Below are 19,487 nucleotides of genomic sequence, written 5' to 3' on the forward strand. Positions count from 1 at the left end.
TGTTTGAGCAAGATCTAAGTGGGATGCCTACAGCAACTGTAGGCTACGTGCTTGTTTCAGATAAATGAAGTGTCCGTTTTCTCCTTCATTCAGTAATGACTTATATGGCCAATGCCCAGCTCCTGCAGGAATCAAAGCATTAACACTGCATTAACTATGAATGTTTCTGAGGAATTATGAATGAAGCAAAGGTCGCGATTAAAAGCTAACTGAGAGACATGGTTAGGATGTCTACAGACTGCGGAATGACTGCTGGCTTTTAGGTAAGTAGAGATGAAATTAAATCACAGAGGTTCTTATTCACAGGGAACGACAACGTGTGCTGCCTTCAAAAGCCTTCAGTAAAAATAACCCACATTTAGGAAGACACTGCATGCACTGAGAAAATAAAAGAATAATTGTATAACTTGCAAAATAGTTATTGAATATGTTAATGTTTTTCTTATAAAACATTTCGTGGCACCATTGACATGAAAGTAAGACCATTTATGGACAACAGCCCATCTAAGCCACAGTAAAAAGAAAATATTTCCATGGATAAAACTATTGGTATAAAAAAATTTAATAACACAGGGACTGAATTGAAAATATCAAAAAAAAAAAAGAAAGAAAAACCTAGAAAACCAAGAAATTGGGTTGAATCTGCCAATATTTAGAAAGCATTGCTGCTGCTATGTGCAAATAAAAACCATCAGGTTTAGTATTAACTAATCACTCATAAAAAGGATTTTAATTACCTAACTATTGCAGTAAATGATAATACTGGCAAAAACATTCAGCACAAACAGCAAGCTGACAACACCACACTGTTATGATTCCTATTTCTTGTTACTCTGAGTTTTCTGTTATCAGTTGTTTTGTTTTTATTTTCCATTATCTTCAAGCATTCTTTAGTTACTCTCTGTTGCCCCCTTGTGATTGTTTTCTTTTCCCTTGGATTCCCTCTTGCCAGTTCCACCCACACCTGCTCCCCATTCAGCTCGTTAGTCCTTCCTTTGTTTGGTTTTCCTTAAATACTCCACCTCTGCAGTCACTCAGTGCTGGTTCCTTCTTGTTGCTCTGTTGTCTACTCTGCTCGTCTCTCCCCGGCTCCTCAGACTCGTCTTTACCCTGTTGTCTCCATGATTTTGGTATGTTTTATATTTTGAGTTGGATTTCTGGATTTCTGCCTCTGCTGCCTTTTGGTCTTCAATTAAACCTTTCAGAACACATCCCTGCTTCAGTTGTCTCTGCATCTGGGTCCTCAAAGCAACCCTTCCACCCATTGCTGACACACACTACATGAGGAAGTAGAAAAAAACCTGTTTACAACTTAATCAAAGCCAATTTCTTTCCTGGAGTTTGTCCACAATGTGATAGTGGTGATATAAATGAGCCAAATCCCAGGATGTCGGTAGACATTTAGATTTACGAACCTGCTGCCATGTTTTCCATGCGGATCCGTCCGCGTAGTTACAAATTTTCCCAAGGAAATGGGAAATTCTGTCTGACGTAATTTTGCCAAGCGGACCTCACGGACATGTCACTCATAAACCAAGCTTAAAACATATCAGAATCTTAAGATGAACAGGGAGCAAATTCAAAGAGGCTATAACTGAGCTGATGTTGTCATCTTTTCTATGAACAGTAAGTAATGTACCATAGACAAGTAATGACGCAGAGGAAGCACCTCTTATAGAGACTTCATGTAATTTCACTTTTAGGCAGTGTGAAGAATTAATTTATATTACTTATATCTTACTGGGAAATAAGTGTTTTTCAATACTGTCTTGATCTCTTTAACTTAATGGAGATCGGAGTCTAAAAACTCCAGAGTATTATACATAGAGTTAAACATGTGGAGAGAAATAAACATGATGGAATGATGTAAACCAAAAATAATGTGCTAATTTTTTTGTAACCTTTAGATTAAGAAAGTTACTACTCACTCATAAAGGCATGTTGTTCTATCAAAAGTGGTTGAATGGGATCTATTACAGCTTAAAGTAAGGGTAACTTGGATTCATAAAGCAGAAAGTAGTTTTAAAGGAACACTCGTCTTTCCGATAGTTTCCTGAGTAAAAACTGGACCCCTGTGCAAAACCAAACAATACCTCGACTCCATTTATCAGCCACTGCCAAGTGCTGCAATGCACAGAGGGTCTCACTTACCTGACAGTGTTTGTGGTATTACAAGGGCAATACTTGTCACAGATGAGGCCATAAAGACCCGGGGGGCAGAATCTCTCCTGACAATTAGGGCCTTTAAAGCCTGTTTCACACAGACATGCTCCATTGATGTGATGACACTTTGCACCGTTCTGGCACTCACACCTATGGTTGCACTGTGGACCGTAGGTGCCCACAGGACAGTCCTCTTGACATCTAAGGGAAAGTTGCAAAGAAATGACACTACTTTAAATTGCTGCACTGGGAGAGGAAAAAATGGATCAACAGTAACCTACAAAATAAATAATTTACCCCACTGCCATGCAAAAAATTTAAATTTAAATACTTCAGTGGCTATTTCATGTTTAAATAAAACCCTTACTTTAATAACCACATATATTATTAACATTTCAACATCCAAAATATAGCTATGTGCTTTAAAAGACCCAGACTGGCATGGTCAATTTTTATCAAGCACTTTTCAAAAACTCTCTAAAAGTAGAGCCTGCTGTGAGTACCTCAGTGTCTCTGCAGGGGCTCCATGAGACTTGGCAGTCATCGTCATGTAGAAAAATTAATATTACTTGAGAGTTTCTCCTATATGAAGAAGCAACCAGATCAGTGAATTTGTGCTTGCCTTCTCTTTATTTTCCCTCCACACTATTTGTGCATTATTAGTCTCTGGAGTTTAACAAAGCCATTACAAACAGTTCGATTACATAGGAAAGCATTCAAGTCATGCCTGATGTTTGAATTTCCTTATGTTTAGTAACATCATGGGGCAACTGAAATATTATACTCGACAGGAGAAGCTGGGAGGGTTAACACAATCTCAGATTATTCCTGGCAGGTTCATTCACCTGCCACTAACAAAATGAATGAGGGCAATTTCGTAAAATAATAAAGAAAGGTCTTGTTAAGGAGGTGTTTCCATCAAAAAGACAATTGCTTTAGTCAGACTAATAACCGCTGGCTGCCCTGGGCTTCTCCAGCAGGCATGGAAAACTAAAAAGATCTGTGTATGTTGATGAGGCCTTAATATAAGTCCATTACTTATAATTAATGAGCAGAAACCCAAACAGCACATAGACCACGGTAAGATCAATGGACAGACTGGGAGGAGTGAATGTGGATGAGGCCTCCAGACATGAAACCTTTCTGGCCAGCACACAGTACAAGATTAATTAGGCATAAATACCCCTATTAAAAGCTTCCAGTGCACCTTCAGATGGAGTAATGGATGTTAATAAATGCTTATTTCTCATGAGAGAAAAATTTTACAGCTTTGCCTTTATCTTCTAAAACAGAAGCCAGATTTACTTCTCATTTGAAAATAAAAAAGAGGGAATAGGTCAACGAGTATCTGTTAAGTCTGCATAAACTGGTCTTTTGCGTAAGATTCAAATGTTGTTAAACAATTCCATTGTCTGACCAGCTGCTTAAGCAGAAGTGAGCGAGTCTGCTCTGAGTACCTCCCAGAATGACAATCGGATGAAGTGTCTGGGCCGGAGGTGTTGGCTGCTTACCTGCGTCCGCTGAATCCAGCTGCACACTGGCACTTTCCTGTCACATGGTCACACAGTCCGCCATTGCGGCACGAACAGTCTTTGCTGCAGTTGATGCCATACTTGCCCAGAGGGCAGGGCTGAGCGCACACTGAACCCTTTAACAGACAGAACTGATTACCATAAGAGACACAGACTACGCTTTTTCTCAAGCCTGACAGTTTAGTTACACTGATGCGCCTTAGGCAGCTACTGATTGGTGTTTATATCGGACTGTAGATATGCCATGTTCTTTTACAAAATGCTGTTCTTCATTGTTTGGCACCCATGGTATACCTAATGTATACATAAAATTGTTAAGAATTGTAATTCCCTTTTATTGTCCCACAATCAGGAAATAAAATCTTTGCATTTAACCCATCCCCTTTGGGGAGAAGTGGGCTGCCATTGTGTGGCGCAGTGTGGGGTTAAGGGTCTTGCTCAGAAACCCAGAGTGCAGGCGTTGGGTTTAGACCCAGGTACTTGCAACCGTCTCAGAGCACAAGTGAACTGCTCTAACCATACTAGTTGCATGCAAAAAAAAAACCCAAAACATTAGAATATTCAGTTTAGGGTTGCAACAAACAAGCATTTAGCAATCTGTTAATTACTTTATCAATTAATCGATTAATAATCGAATAGCAAAAGGTTCCTTAAAGAAGAATTTTTACGAAGGTAAACCAGGTGACAACTCAAACGATTCCACTTGAGGAGTTCTGGATAGAGCATATTGATGAACAAAAAAGCAATTTTTTTTTTTTTTTTTTTTACAATTTTGGTATAATTGCCGCTCAAGGGTTGGTTGATCTGTCACATAAAGGCATATTTTACAGTCTCTAAACTCCTGTTAATGATTAATCGATTAGTAAATTAGTTGACCATTATTTCCATAATTTATTAATTATTATTAATCAGATTAATTATTTTTAGCCCTAATTTAGTGAACATTTATTCACAAAAAAAAGTTTAGAATAATTTTTGTTGTTTTTTTTTTTAAAAGTCCGTGGCACCCCATGTACTGGTATTCTCGACTGATCAGAGCGAATGGTTCAAGCTTATGTTCAAAGGATTTAACAGACTAGACATTGACATTTTTGATGGTAGAACAGAAGGTATATTTACTGGCAGGTCTTGAAACAACTTCCTGTCCTGTATAAAGCTTCTAATATTTACTGGTTTAATTAGTTCATATAACAGGACGAAATATGTAAATATACGATGCTGTAAATACCCCAGAATTAGTGAATGGGCTACTTTTCATCCTCTGTCAATGGACAGATGAAAATATATGTCTCACTAAAAACAAACAGAAAAAGATTTGATTTTTTTTGCTCCAATTCTCCAGCAGAGGTGTTTTTTTACTAGCTCTAATACTAACGTGCTCAGTGTGTGGTGAAATGAAAAATGTGTGGGCACATTCAGCCTTTATTGTTTCAGTCGGTTCAAACTTTTACTTTATCACTCTCACCATTTGGCGATGCCAAAAAGTTGTAATTTTATTGTTTCCTTTCCCTGACTTATTTAAAAAACAAACTATTGTTGTTTAAATATTAAATCAATTTATTTTTTCTTTTTATTTCCAATTTTTTAGTTTTTAAAAATGTGTCTCTGTGCTTTATCATTGTCATTAAAAGTGTTCCTTAAGCTTTAATAATGTGAGCCTAGTTACATCAGTTTTTCATTTTATTTTTATTAGCTATTAGCTATTGCCTCAGCGATTTTGTAAAAAAAAATTATATTTCAACATGTGTGAAGGCTACCATATATGAGTTTATTCTGCAACGAATCTAAGAAAAAAAAATGTTTTTCTTCTTTTGTACATGAACAATGTCATTGGTCTTAAACACCATTCCAGTGAAATGTAGGTATTTCTATGTGTGAGGCTTTTTTCTTTTTCATTACATTCTTGGTGTTTTTGTGACCTACCGTCCACCCAGCAGGGCAGGAACAGTCGCCGGTAATGTGATGACATGTTCCTCCATTCTGACAGGGGCAGCGCTGTTCACACTGTGGTCCATGACTGCCGGAGGGGCACCACTCCCCACAGCTGCCACCACACATGTTAAGTGTCAAGACTCTTAATGCATGCCACATTTTGTCCCAGAAAGCATCAAAGAAGCAGGTATGTTGCTGGTACTCACAAAGCTCCTGTGTAACCTGGTGCACAGATGCACTCTCCTGTTTCATGGTCACACGTTGCACCATTGAGACACTGGCAGGGCAATTGGCAACCCTTGCCATAATAGCCATTTTCGCAGGGATCTTCACATCGCCACCCTTGGTACCCGTCGGTGCAAACACAGGCTCCTGTTATAGGGTTACATTTAGCTGCATTTCGGCACTGGCAACGATTACTGCAGTGAGGTCCCCAGTAGTCACTCTCACAGCCTGCAGGCACAATAATACAGGGCATCAAAAGAGTCATAATAACAAAACAATAACATGATTTCCTATATTTTCTTGTAATTATGTAAACACAAGAAAAGTATGCATAAATGGTGCATAAATATAATCTCTAAAACAGATCATTAAAAATGAACCTCAAGTTAAAGAATTTGCCCAACAACACTTTTTACAATAAGTACAACTTTCATATCTATAAATGTCCATAGCTGTATATTGATTATTTATTCTCCAGATGCACAGTATTTATATCTGTAAAAATGCTGCACAGTACTGTATTTTATTAGTTTTTTTTTTTACTCTGTGACTTATTTTGTTATTTTTATACTCTTTTTAAGGTCCACGGGTGTGTTACCACTTTTGCTACAATCTTTTGCTGCTGTAATACCACAAGTGTGGGACAATAAAAGGGTTTTCTATTATATTCAAATAACAGTTTTATGGAATGAAAAGATTCCTTCCTATGTAAAAGGATAAGATCTGTGATAAAAAATAAAATGAAATCATGAGCAAAAGTTAGAAAACTAGTAAGAATTGCAGGTAAAATATCAGAGTACAGCAAGGTTAAAAGCAGTAATGCCTCTCTGATTTTGGTTCCCATGGTGGCACACAAATCTTAGTGGGTTCTTCAGCTACCAGATGTGGAGTTTGTAAGCTGAGGCAGGGGCATTTCTTGCAAGAAAAATTTTGAAATTTATTTAACATCCTCAGACGGAGAGATAGGCAACCATAGTACATACTGTACATTTATACCCTACAAAAATCCCAACAAACACTCCCCCAAGGGGAACCAACCCACCCCCTGTATTAATAACTTTCTCACAATTGTTAATTTGGAGGAAAACAACTTGAGTTCATCAAAGCACTTTGCTGTTAGGTCAACATATCTTTCACTAGCCAGATGGATCTTCTGAAAACAACAGCCCTCCCCTTCATGCCATTAGGAAGCTGTGTGAATTAATTCTTATCTCTCATGATCTTCGTTTGGAGCCTGTGAGGCTAAGAACAGACATATCTCAACATTTTTTACTCCACTCAGGGTTAAGCCTTGTTTTAATTCATTTGAGGCTGATTTAGGGACTAGTTGAGTGGTGAATTCACTGCTGAAATATAGCTCAGTAGAACTGTTACTCATCAGAGATGATTGAGGTCAATAACCTTAAGGTTAGGAAGCTACCGATTCCAACTTTCAACCGGCCAAAATCTGGTCACTGGATTAAAAAGTGGAATTTTTACATCTGAGGCTGAGTGTTCTTTGCCTAACTGAAACCTAGCTTAACAGCAACATGCCAGACTCAGCCTTCCAGGCTATTTTAAGGCATAAAACTGACTGACATTCTGCCTAAATTTTACCCACATGTCACCTTTCCAACACGGGGAGAGAACACTCTGGACTTAATGTGCAGTTACATTCACTGTGCATACAGAGCCTTTTCTCAACCTTATCTTGGTTTCTTCAACCACATCTGTATCCTCCTGGCACCAGAATATTGACCGTTGATGGGATGGATTAGGCCAACTAAATAAAAATTCACTCCGTGGACCAGGGATGCTCTCCAAGATCGTTTTCAGTGCACCTATTGGAAGGCAAAGGTAAAGGTAGACCAAAAGGAATACAACTCCTCTTTACTTTGCTTCATGTCCAAGTGTAGTGATGTTGTCAGCACCACCACCAGTACAGTAACCTGTTATCAGAACGAGAAAAAACTGGTAGAACGCTGAGATTAGAGCTAAGACCACCAAAGCCATACCGCTAGAAAATGTAGTGTCACTTCAGCACTAATGACCTGGGGAGGGTGTGAAAGGGCATCAAATGCATCATGGACTACAAAATCAGAGATGCAAAATGCTCATGGGACCCCTCATCGCCAGATGCACTCCAGGTTCTTTGCCCACTTTAAGAATCCCAACACCCAGACTCACCACTCAATGACATGCCCCTCTGTGTGACAAATTTTGTCCCTGTCCCCAAATGCTAAACAGTTTGGAGGCTCTCCTCACTTGGACTAAGTCTCACACTAAAAAACTGGACTTCCTGGAAAGTCCAGTCAGGAAACTTGACCGGAGTGCTGTACACTACATTCAGTCACGCACACACTGATGGTGGCAAGATAAGATACATTGTAGCCACAGCTGCCATGGGGCTCACTGACAGAACCGAGGCTGCCATACACTGGCGCCACCAGGCGCTCTGACCACCATCAGTAGACAATGCAGGTGAAGTTTCTTGCCCAAGGACACAACGACACTGAAAGCCAGAGCCAGGGCTTGAACCATCAACCCTTCGATTTCAGGGCAAACTACAGATGATGTCACTGTCGCCCCAGGCTCAGAAACATTTCTACCCTGGAGCCATTAGACTGCTGAACTGGAGCTACACTTAAATCATGTTCTTCTTTTTCCCTGCCTTTTACTCTAAATATTAAGCTTCTTGAACTGTGACCAAGTCAAGATGGTGTGCAACAGACATGCAAATATGAGCTGGCTTGACAAAAAACAAAACAAATCATTGAATCCTTGAGTATGTCCAATGAATGGAATTTACATTTTAAGATATTTCAAATGAATAATGGGGTGTTTTATTTGGGGATGTGAAGAGATGGTAGCCCAACTTAACAATATTTAAAAGCTCTATATTTGGGCTGAATACAAGATTTAGATGTAAGAGCAAATTTTCATTTTTCACAGAGAAAGAGGCATCTGCTGGGTGACTGACTGACTGAGTGACTGTCTGAAGCAGAAATGCAGTTCAGCTTTGCAAAGATTTCAGTGGGTAATTCAGGCCTATGTGCCTTCCTTTGTAATATACTTTACCATTTAGCCTATAGCTGTGCTTCATATTTCACGATGTTTGTATGAGACATTATAGCCTTAAACTCCTCTTTCTGATTATGCAGATTATGCTGTACGTAACCAAAGAGCAAGAAAGCTGTTTTTTATTTACACAACCAAAGACATTGCCAGCTAATGTGCTTACACGGAACAAAGATTATATTACTGAGTTTTGGGTTAACTCCCTTGTGGTCAAAACTGTATACACTAGAAATGTTTTGAATGTATTTGTGAAAATGATATAAAAAGTGCCTAATGAAAGAGTGAATTTAAAAAAGGAAAAATTGCCAAACCCCTTCAGTGCTGATTTGTGAGTAAAATGTTTTTTAAGGTTGTTTGCAGTTGAAAAAGTTAGCTTTAAGGAGCCTATTAAGCCATGATTTTATTTTTTTATTTATTTTTTTTGTTACTGCTAGCATTACAATATGCAAATAATGTATGTTTTGGGAGTTTAGCAATTAAAATGTATACTTTATGTTCCTAAAACAACAACAGAAAATTTAATTCATGATTTGCAGGTGTTGGGGGTGTCATTTTGAATAGTTTTTTTTTGTTTTCATTATTCCCATATTGTATAACAATGTTAATTTAGGTATTGCCATATAAGCTTTTGCTTCTTCTCTTAAGTTTCTTACTTACAGTAAGTTTTATATTGGGTTTAAAAAGTTATAAATTTTTTATTTGTATCATTATTTCTGTTACATCTGTTCCTGTTCCCCTTGGTTGAAGCAGGGCTCTTTAGCTCTGATCTGAGCTTGGAAAGAGATATTTAGCACTGATAGCAAAATCACTATTTTAATTCATAAGTAAACAGACTGATTGATACCTTTTCGAATTTGTTTAATGAAAATGTTTTATATGACAATGGACAGATTCTGTAACTTTAATCATATTCCCAAATATTTTGGATACCACGAAATTTCCCTAAGATTAGATACCGAATAAAATACAGTCTGATACTGACAGTACAGATGCAATACTTTTTTGCAAGTACACCTAATGTGGTTGTTAAATGTGCAAAATAATGTGACTGGTTTGCAGAGATGGCAAAAGTACTCACTTTCCGTACTTGAGTAAAAGTACAGATACTTGTGTTAAAAAATACTCTGGTAAAAGTGGAAGTACTGATTAAACTTCTTTACTCAAGTAAAAGTAACAAAGTACAGGCTTGTAAATTTACTTAAAGTATAAAAGTAAAAGTAGAAACCACTTTTTTCATGCCGTTGCCTACATTTTAAATGGATGTCTGCCAATAGGAATAGATCTCTGTTGTGTTCATTTTCAATCATCTCGTCGTCCATACTACTATGCTAACGCCACCGCCACCAAGCTGCAATGATTTGCCAGGAATGAATACCGCCGAATCTGTCGATTCATCTTGTAGTGGTGCGTCAATTGCAACGTAGATTCCCATCCAATTAGACTGAATTTGGTATTTGTGAGAAAACGGCTCGCCAGCTCCCGTCTCACGTCAGAGGAGGAGTAAGCAGATGACTTGCAAAAAGGTGGTAAGAACCAGCGGACAACAAAATTCCAGTTCAAAAGCGTGTAGCGGTTTATTTACTGGTGCAACGGTGAAGACAAAAAAAAACAAAACAAAGAAAATACTTTCAAATAAAGAAAACAAAACCGGCCATTGCAGGCAATACAAAACACTGACAGCCTCACAGCAAGCTGACTTTAAATATAGTCTCTCCAAGTAGCCCTCCCAAGCCATTGGGAGTGTGCCCCTTAAAGGGATAGTTCGGTATTTTTGACATGAATCTGTATGTCATCCCCATCACCAGTGTCATGCAATCACACTGACTTACCCCTGGCAGCGTCCTGTGAGCAGAGTTCTCGTCCAGTTTTGGTCAAGCCGAAAGTAGTCCGGCAGGTTTGCTAGACCCAGCGAAATAAAACGTTTCTCTTCCCAAAACATTATGTGTTCAAAAGAGTGATATTTTTGCATCCCAAAAACGTTGTAGTGGAAAAAGTCACACGTCGTTATCACTTGGTCCTATTTTCTCTCTGTTCGTATCAGTGCGCGCCGTCATTCAGACAGCGAGGAGCTCAACAACAGCCAGATGCATGTCTCCCTCCGCCTAGCTCCTAGCTGGGCGGAGGGAGACATGCATCTGGCTGTTGTCAGGTTAGTAGGCCCTAGCTGTCTGTATTTAAATAGACGCTGATGAAGGTTCTCAGTCATCCAGGTCATAGTCATTCCGTAAAAATTCAAAAAATCCACTGGACTTGGTTTTCAAGATTTGAAGACGTTTCGCCACCTCTCCAGGAAGCTTTCTCAATTCAAATGTCTGGATCCGCAGTGAGTTTGAGTCTTATATAGACAACGCCTTGTATCGCTTGGAAACATTTATTTAAATAGACCCACCAATAATCAGCCAATTGGGACAGCCCAACTAAACAGGAAGGCAAATCGCCAATAAAGCACAGTTAACATTGTAGAAAAATAAATACAGACAATAGCATCATTCATACAAAAACATACATATTTATGAAATAATATAACCATACTAACATTACCATTTCACCTACTTATTACCATGTAAACAATTATTACATACATTGAAATCCCACTTAACACCCCTGCCCCCTAATAGTCTTTTCCAATGCCCTGGGACAATGGATAAGAGACTGGCTCCGATGCGGTACGTGTTTCCACACGGACCAGTATGCTGACGGACTAAGGGAAGAGAATGTGTGGGCGTTTCTCAATTCACGAGAAGGCGAGTACATACTCGCCTTCTCGTGAAGTCCGTTCTTGGCGAGAATGCAGGAAGATCGGACTTGACGAGAACGCGAGCACGCAAGCACGTATGTGTATTGGAACAGAAGTGTACTTGTGACGTCATCACATGCAACGTTCTTTAGCATTTCTTTAACAGTCAAAACTATTTATTCCCTACACAAAACATTTTGAAAACAATATTTTTAATTTCTAAAGCTTAAAAAACATAAAAAAAAATTACCATCCGCAAAAAACCGCCATCAGAACGAGCGGTAGTTCACACATAACTAGACCGAGAGAAGTGCACTACAGACGGGGTAACATTAGCCCTGGCTGCGGTTACCCTCGGAGGTCTGCTGGTCACACTGGTCCGCTCAACGTCTGACTTTTTTTTTTTTATTTCGCACTAACTCTGTAAACAGATCACACAGGGAGGCTTAAATGTATAATGTTTTCGCCTCAAACGATTTCAAAACGTACTTTTGAAGAACAACAGCAGCAGAAAAGGGAATGTTTAACTTAACACTGTGAGCGCTGTCTCGAATCAAGCTGCGGCCACGGGGCATTCTGGGGAAGTGGTCAGTCTGAAGAACGCACAAGTCTGCTCTGATGCATGCTCGATAAAGAGGGCGGGGCGAGAACAACATCCGGGGATTTGGTGCGTTCTCGATCTGGCGTTCTCGAGAATTAGAACGGTACTCAGGCTGAGGCTGATGACGTGTCACGAGTACACGAGCACACGAGAACGCTCAAGAATGCATATTGAGAAACGCCCTGTAATTTGACCGGGAAGTTTTATTGCCGACTACGGAATGTATATTAAAGCTGTCTTCAGAGTTTGCTACGCTGGTGAGTAAGTAAAGTGTTGAATGAAACGTGACATTGTAATTTCGGAACTAGTGTAAATTACCGGGTGAATTTTTCGGAACTGCCGCCACCATGACGGCCGGTCTGTGGTGCATGCTGGGAAATGTAGTGAAGGATGTGACGCTGTGTGTGATAGACGGCAGCTACGCTTTGGGAAGAGAGGGGGAAAACTGCTCCGTTTTCACAGTATTGATGACGTGAAAAATAATAACGGTAACTCCAATGAAATGATTCAAAACTAAAGTAACGAGACAATTTTTTAAAATGTAAGGAGTAGAAAGTACAGATATTTGTGTAAAAATGTAAGGAGTAGAAGTAAAAAGTCGGCATAAAAATAAGTAGTAAAGTAAAGTAAAAATATCAGAAAAATCTACTTGAGTACAGTAACGAAGTATTTGTACTTCGTTACTTCCCATCTCTGCTGGTTTGTAACAGTGGTTATGAAATGTGTTCCTCAGGACCCACTGTCCTGCATATTTAGAAGTTTCCCTGTCTCCACAAACCTAACTTAAATAACCAAGTGATGAACAGGACTCTGCAGCTCTTGATAGCTGCTGAGAAGGAATGCAATAATCCGCAGGAGCAGAAATACATCTATTGAGAAAAAGTGAGTTGCTCTGTAACTGCACTGTGCCTGCCTGAGGAACCTAGAGGCTCTGTAAAAGACATCTGTCTAGCAGCAAATGTGCTCTCCATCTCTGTCCTCGTTATCAATTTTGCATATTTTGTTTTGTGGTTTAACCTGCAGTGTTTGACAAGGTTTCAATGTTGCAATAATTTCTCACTGTTTTCCCACAAACATCACAGGTCACATTTTAGCTAATTGTGGAGCTGTACTACATGCTGACGCATTACGAATTTACCAGAAAAATTAGAACAGTAATTCCAATAAAATGCGTGCATTTCCTTCTTTAAATGTGTTACCTAAAATAGCAGCAGTATAAAAAGAATCTACATTTTAGTTTGAGAATTTATTTTTGAGCCTGACTGCAGGGTGGTGCTGTTTGTAGCCCTGTTGCCTTACAACTAGAAGGTTCTATGTTCGATTCCCTGCCCAGGGTCTATCTGCATGGAGTTTGCATGTTCTCCCCATGCATGAGTGTGTTCTCTCCAGGTACTCTGTCTTCCTTCAAAAGTCTCTAAATTGTCCTTAGGTGTCAGTGTGTGGATGGTTGTGTATCTCTTGTGAGAATGAGAAATTACAAGGCTGGTACAGTATATGAGTATGTGCAGTTTATGAAATGTGTGTCAATGTGTGAAAGTTGAGAGCCCTGGAACATTGCATAACTTGTTAAATGTAAGCTTAATTTGAGATGTAATTAATAATTTTTCAGGTAAATATGCAGCACTGTATATTGATGCTCTGTGCGTGCTGCCAAACTTGAAATTTCAACTAGGCATAGGCGGATCTACTGGGGTGGCATAGGGTGGCAAATGCCACCCTAAATGACAGCCTTGCCACCCCTGCTGCCACCCCAGTTGGTGGTAGGGGTGGCCAGGCTTATTAATTATGAATAATTTGAGAATTACGGCTGCTAATTTCCAATGTCAGACTGCAGTGAATGCAGCATGAGATGACGCGAGAGCAACTGAGACTGATTTATTTTGAAAACCGAATGGGGCAAAGCGAGGGAGCCAGGGGTCATGGGGAGAGGAGACACGGGATGAAACAGGTAAAAACTGATTAACTATCTATCGAGAAATTAAATCATAATGAAAGTACAATGTTGTGAGCATAGCTGTTGTGCTGATTTTGAGATGATAAAAATCAGTTTGCACACCGTTATTTCTCTAACTATGATGTTACTTAGGCCTGTCATCTCAGGCTCATAAAGACATATTTGCGGTCAACTATGACAGAAAAGAGACTATCGAGTTTGATTGTCCTCAGCATTAAATCAAAACGCACAAAGGCATTGGATCTAGATAAAGTTGTGAAGCATTTTGCTGAGTAACATGGAAATCACCGCATTCATCTTGTATAGGCATGTCAACTTTATGTTATGCTTTCTGGTGAGCCTTTACAGAGCTGTTACATTTTGTTTTGGCACCTGAGAAAATCTGATATTTCCTTTAATAAAACCAAAAGTGTTAAAAGTAAAGTTAAAAATGTGATACTGGTGTAAATCCTGCTTAATGTGAAGCAGTGTTGTTGCTTCTTTTTTTGTATATACTGTACAGTATGAAACTATCCAGAAGTGACCTATATGAACCTACTCACAAAATGTTTTTTACTTTTTCAGACTGGAAGCAAAATGTATTTTTATGTTGTTTCTTTTCAGATTTGTGGAGATTTTGAAGCAACATACAGTACATGCCTTTTTTGTTGATACAGCAGCTTTATTTACAGCATATTTACATGCATGAAATGTCCCTTTCATGTCGCCCTAACTGCTGTATGTCAAGTTACTGAGGAACAAATTCTAACATATGTAAGTTATATGATCAGACCTATTTTTGAAGTAGGATTTAATCTAAAGAGGTAAATGTGGCCTTGTCTGTACAAGTGACTCTATGACTTCTCAATATGCAACTCCAAAGTGATTTGCCGTCACATTACAAAACAACAAGGGAGAATGTTTTACTTTGTGACAGTGCAGTATTTACAGTGGCTTTCAGGTACAGTAAGTTTGGAAATTACAGACTTAGTGCACCTAGTTGTTAAAAGTGCTTCATAACAGCAGACAATTTTCCTTATTATGACTAAAACATGAATGTCATCATAAACAGCACACAAGTTGTTGACACTTTATAACCTAAAATTTCAGGTTTGCTCCCTTAGATAAGATTGGCTATTCCAGCACAAAGTTGGATGAAAATTACAATGCCTATTTTGTGATAGAATAACTCAATGAAAATATTCTCAAACTTATGAGGCACCTATATATAACTTTTCGTTATCGTTTTTTTTTCTTTTTTAATAAAGGACAGCTGTATGAGGAGTGGCGGCCTTCTGGGGGGGTGGCAGCTCGGCTATTGGGGCATTGCGCTTGGAATCCAGGGGTTCTTAGTTCAAGACCCACTCCCAAAGACTTGCCCAGAGCAAAGACCATTAACCCCACACTGCTCTCCAGGCATCACACAATGGCAGCCCACTGCTCCCCAAGAGGATTGGTTGAATGGAAAGAGTTAATTTCATTGCTCTGTACTTGTGACAGTGTAATGACAATAAAAAGCTGAGAAAAAAAAGAAAAAGGTATTTACAAATATTTGCTAATCTCATAGTAACATAAACAGCAACAATGTAGCAGCTGAGATGATAAAAAACAATAGTGAGTTTAAAATAATTAAGCAAAATACAGTAATGAAGAAAAGGTGTTTATCATGAGCAACATTATAATCATGTTTCTGTTAAGACAAAAGCATATATATATTAGTAACTCATACTAAATCATAAACCAGATCAAGACATTGGAAAAAATTTAAGTCTTAATAAATTTTAAAGAGATGCAAATGATTGAAATTAAAATGTTTTAAAAAATTTAACGTACCATAAAACGGACTCCTACGTCTCTTAGACAACATAGTCTTTGATCAGGCTACTGTTTCTCAGTGAGAACAAGTTAGATATTTAGAAATTAGTGTCATACTGTAGCTATGTTACATAGATAGATTTTGTATTAAGCAAATTAAACACAATAACACTAATTTAATGCAAAGGATAAGATACTTATCCAGGCTGCAAAAAAATTAGAGAGAGCAAGACTTTCTGCAGAAAATAGGAAGGTAGGGCTTAATATATGTGTCCAGGAGAAAAGGTGTGCACTCAGGTCAAGGTGCTCTAAGCAACTACATTTTTCAGAATAAAACATATGAAAGATGCATATTTAGTTGCTGGCTGCTTATGTAAGAAGCTAAAGAGAGTTTTGAAATGTTACTTCTATATAAATTTGGCTTTTTTGAAAGTAGTCAGTTGTTTTATGACACATATTGCCTGTCAACTTTGCTACTAAAATAAATAACTGACTGGCACATTTTCTAAGCTTTTTCTTTTATCATAGTATATTATAGTTCCTTTCAAGAGCTTGGAGTGAAATATGTCCAGGTTCATTCAATACATTTTAAACAAAAGAAATCTGCAACATAATAGTGATTGGTAAATCCCTGCTACACGATTGAGAGTGTTGAAAGGTTTAACAAGAATTGACACCTAGATGAGTCCATAGCCTATTATATGGTCCATGACAACTATACAAAGTGTTTGGCAGTGTAAGCATCAGTAAACAGCAAAAATTGTCCATCTGCCTGTAAAACGATTAAACTGTAATAAGTCGTTATGTAGAGCTCACTGACATTGCCTAATAGAACATGAGGGAATGATGTAAAACAAACTCATTCCTATGGGAATTGGTCTGTTTACAAAAACTCAATAAAATCTATAAAAACGAGCAAACTGCTAATTTTCAAGGTTAAATGAGGAACAGCCTCCTAACTGATCAACAATCAGCTCTGAGATGGGTTTGAGGACAGCTCTCACTCCCACCAGGGTAATTGCTCTTTTGAGAAAGCTCTATGATTTACATGATTGTTCTGGCTTTACGTCTCTCAATCAGTAGCTGCATTACCAGCAGCTGTATTGCTTTACATAGAAGCCCAGCTTGAGATCCTAACCTGCACAGCAGAGAGAGAGGCAAATACTCTATCATTGATTCCCACATCATTGCAGCCTCAGTTGTAGATGTAAAGACACTACTCCCCCCTCCTTGTATGCTCGCTTTGCCAAAGCTGTGATCAGTTGGAGTAGGAGCCTAATGAACCTTCTTTCATGAAAGGCACTGAGGCCAGCCTTTTCCAGGTACACAGCAGGATGATGATCAACCCTTCCCTGATGCGGACAGGTCTGCTCCGAAGGGGGTCTCTAAACACCGGGTAAGCGCAGTATTACTTCTGCGAGCCGGGCAGAGTAGAGGCCACATTACAAGGCTCACACTGATTTTGATCTAATCTGCTCCTGGACTGCATTTTGCCATGAATGAGATCCCAGAAGGCTGAGCTGATGCCACGCAAACGACCCTGGCACATTAAATACGAGGAGTGTTCGGGTGGTGGTGGTAATGAATGAGCAGTTTAGCTTCAACTCTGTTCAGTGGTGTATAAGCACTCATCAGTGAACCGCCAGCATGGCAGGAAAACAGCCATCAAAACCACTGTTATCAATCCAAATCTGAATCAGTATAAAAGTGGGTACATCTTGCTATCTTACATATGCAGGCCTTACAAAAAGTATTTAAACATCCTGTTTATTTGATTTTAAACATTAATGGCATAGTAGGTTTGGAATAATGTGTGTTTTTTTTTATTATTTAATAAAAAAAAAGCAATACTGAAAAACCTGTTTGTATTTGTTTTTACTACTTGGATACCCTAGATGAACATTTGTGCTGGGCATTCCCTGCAAAAATGACTTGCTGATTACCTTCTTAATCAACAAACAGCAAATCGTCATGATCCATTGTCCAAAAAGGAGTGGGTCATGATAGAGCATTTAATTGCAAATCTATAAAACCTGACAAGTACTTTCTTTTATTATTATTAATCTGAGAAATAGGAGGCTTGTGGTACTGTAACTGACATCACCCTGTATGAAAAATGTCAGTGTTGATTCCACATATTTGGCCTATAAAGAGTAGTAGCTTATGTGCAGACTACTAAAACTGCACAGTGCCCTCCCCTATGGAGAACATGAGTTGCAGCATGCTTCTGGAATGTTTTTCTTTAGGAACAATAAGGAAGACCTTCTGAGAGGATGTTAGCTACAATGCTTAAGAAGGGGATTGAGGTCAACGTACAAACCAGAGATAAAGAGAAAGGTTTTAGAGCTTAGTTTTTATTTGTACTTCGCTGCAATGTTTTATATGATATCATACTTCAAGTGCCACACATCTGAACTCTCCACCACCTCCTTATCGATCTCCAAATCACTTCTCTGTGATACATTTTGGGACCCAGTGGTAACTTTCAGAAATGATCATTTCCAAGAAAAACTTGGGCTCCTGAGGGGAGATAGTCATAAAGTTTCTGTGCTAATTTGGAATAGAAAGAACAAAGAGAAAAGGATAGGAGATAGTAATGAACAATCAAACCTAAAAGCAATAAATTGTCAGGTTCAATCAGACCCAGAGTTAATAACAGCCACTAAGTCATAAAAACTAGTTTTATTAAACATTAGATCTCTGTCAAGAAAATCCTTTTAAATTAGTTACCTCATTTCTGACCATGTTTTTAATATGGTTACATGAAAGTAATGAGACACATATCCTCATACAGTAAAAGTCTTCAAACTACAATTTTCTTTATGAGAGTAGACAGAAAAGGAAAATTGGGGAAGTGGCCCTTTTGTTTAAAGATTCACTAAAGTGTGAAAAAATATTTCTAAGCAAATTTGACTTTCGGATTATTTGGCACTTTGGGTAAAGAGCCTGGGCTGACCCAAGTTCTTAATATTTTCAGAAATGTCTAAGTACAAAACAAAATGTTACTAATTTTAATTATATGTATCTGTAATATGTGCTGATTATGACTGTTATTATTATTGTTTATTGTGGGAGACTGCAGAACAACAAGCGTATCTCAAACCTCTGCTTCATAGGTAACATTATTGAACATTTTGTGTTTCAGTGGTTAAAAACCTTCTAACAATGACCAGCCACTATGACGTCTTCAAATCAGGCTTCCCTACTCACCACAGTCCAGACACTACCCTTGTCAAGGTGTTGAATTACACGAGTATAAATGTAGACTGTCGAAGAACCACATTGCTGGTATTATTGGATCTTAATGCGGCATTCAACACTGTTGATTACCACATTTTAGTAGAGCACCTGGAAATCTGGGTCCTTTCTGCTACAGCACTGGACTGGCTTAAATATTACTTCTGGGCCAGGGACCACTTAATGTCAGTAAGTAACTTACTGGTTGTTTGAGGTGGGTGACTAGCCTTCATAGCCTGGTCACCGACTTGATTG

The 19,487-nt window shown here is 38.5% G+C and overlaps 1 protein-coding gene across 6 annotated transcripts in view; it reads right to left on the bottom strand.

Annotated features, from left to right (window-relative positions):
• Nucleotides 1–19,487, bottom strand: part of megf11 (multiple EGF-like-domains 11) — a 180,930-nt gene that overhangs the window by 47,626 nt on the left and 113,817 nt on the right. For all 6 annotated transcript variants that reach the window (XM_038268941.1, XM_038268939.1, XM_038268938.1 and 3 more), the window contains 4 exons: nt 5,834–6,080; nt 5,619–5,739; nt 3,675–3,811; nt 2,152–2,364 (listed from right to left, as the gene is read on the bottom strand). In XM_038268941.1, coding sequence (XP_038124869.1) covers nt 2,152–2,364; nt 3,675–3,811; nt 5,619–5,739; nt 5,834–6,080 — 718 coding nt within the window. The remainder of the gene's footprint in view (nt 1–2,151; nt 2,365–3,674; nt 3,812–5,618; nt 5,740–5,833; nt 6,081–19,487) is intronic.

The sequence above is a fragment of the Cyprinodon tularosa genome, unplaced genomic scaffold (genome assembly GCF_016077235.1).
Source record: "Cyprinodon tularosa strain WSP-4 unplaced genomic scaffold, ASM1607723v1 ctg71, whole genome shotgun sequence".
Classification (NCBI taxonomy): domain Eukaryota; kingdom Metazoa; phylum Chordata; class Actinopteri; order Cyprinodontiformes; family Cyprinodontidae; genus Cyprinodon; species Cyprinodon tularosa.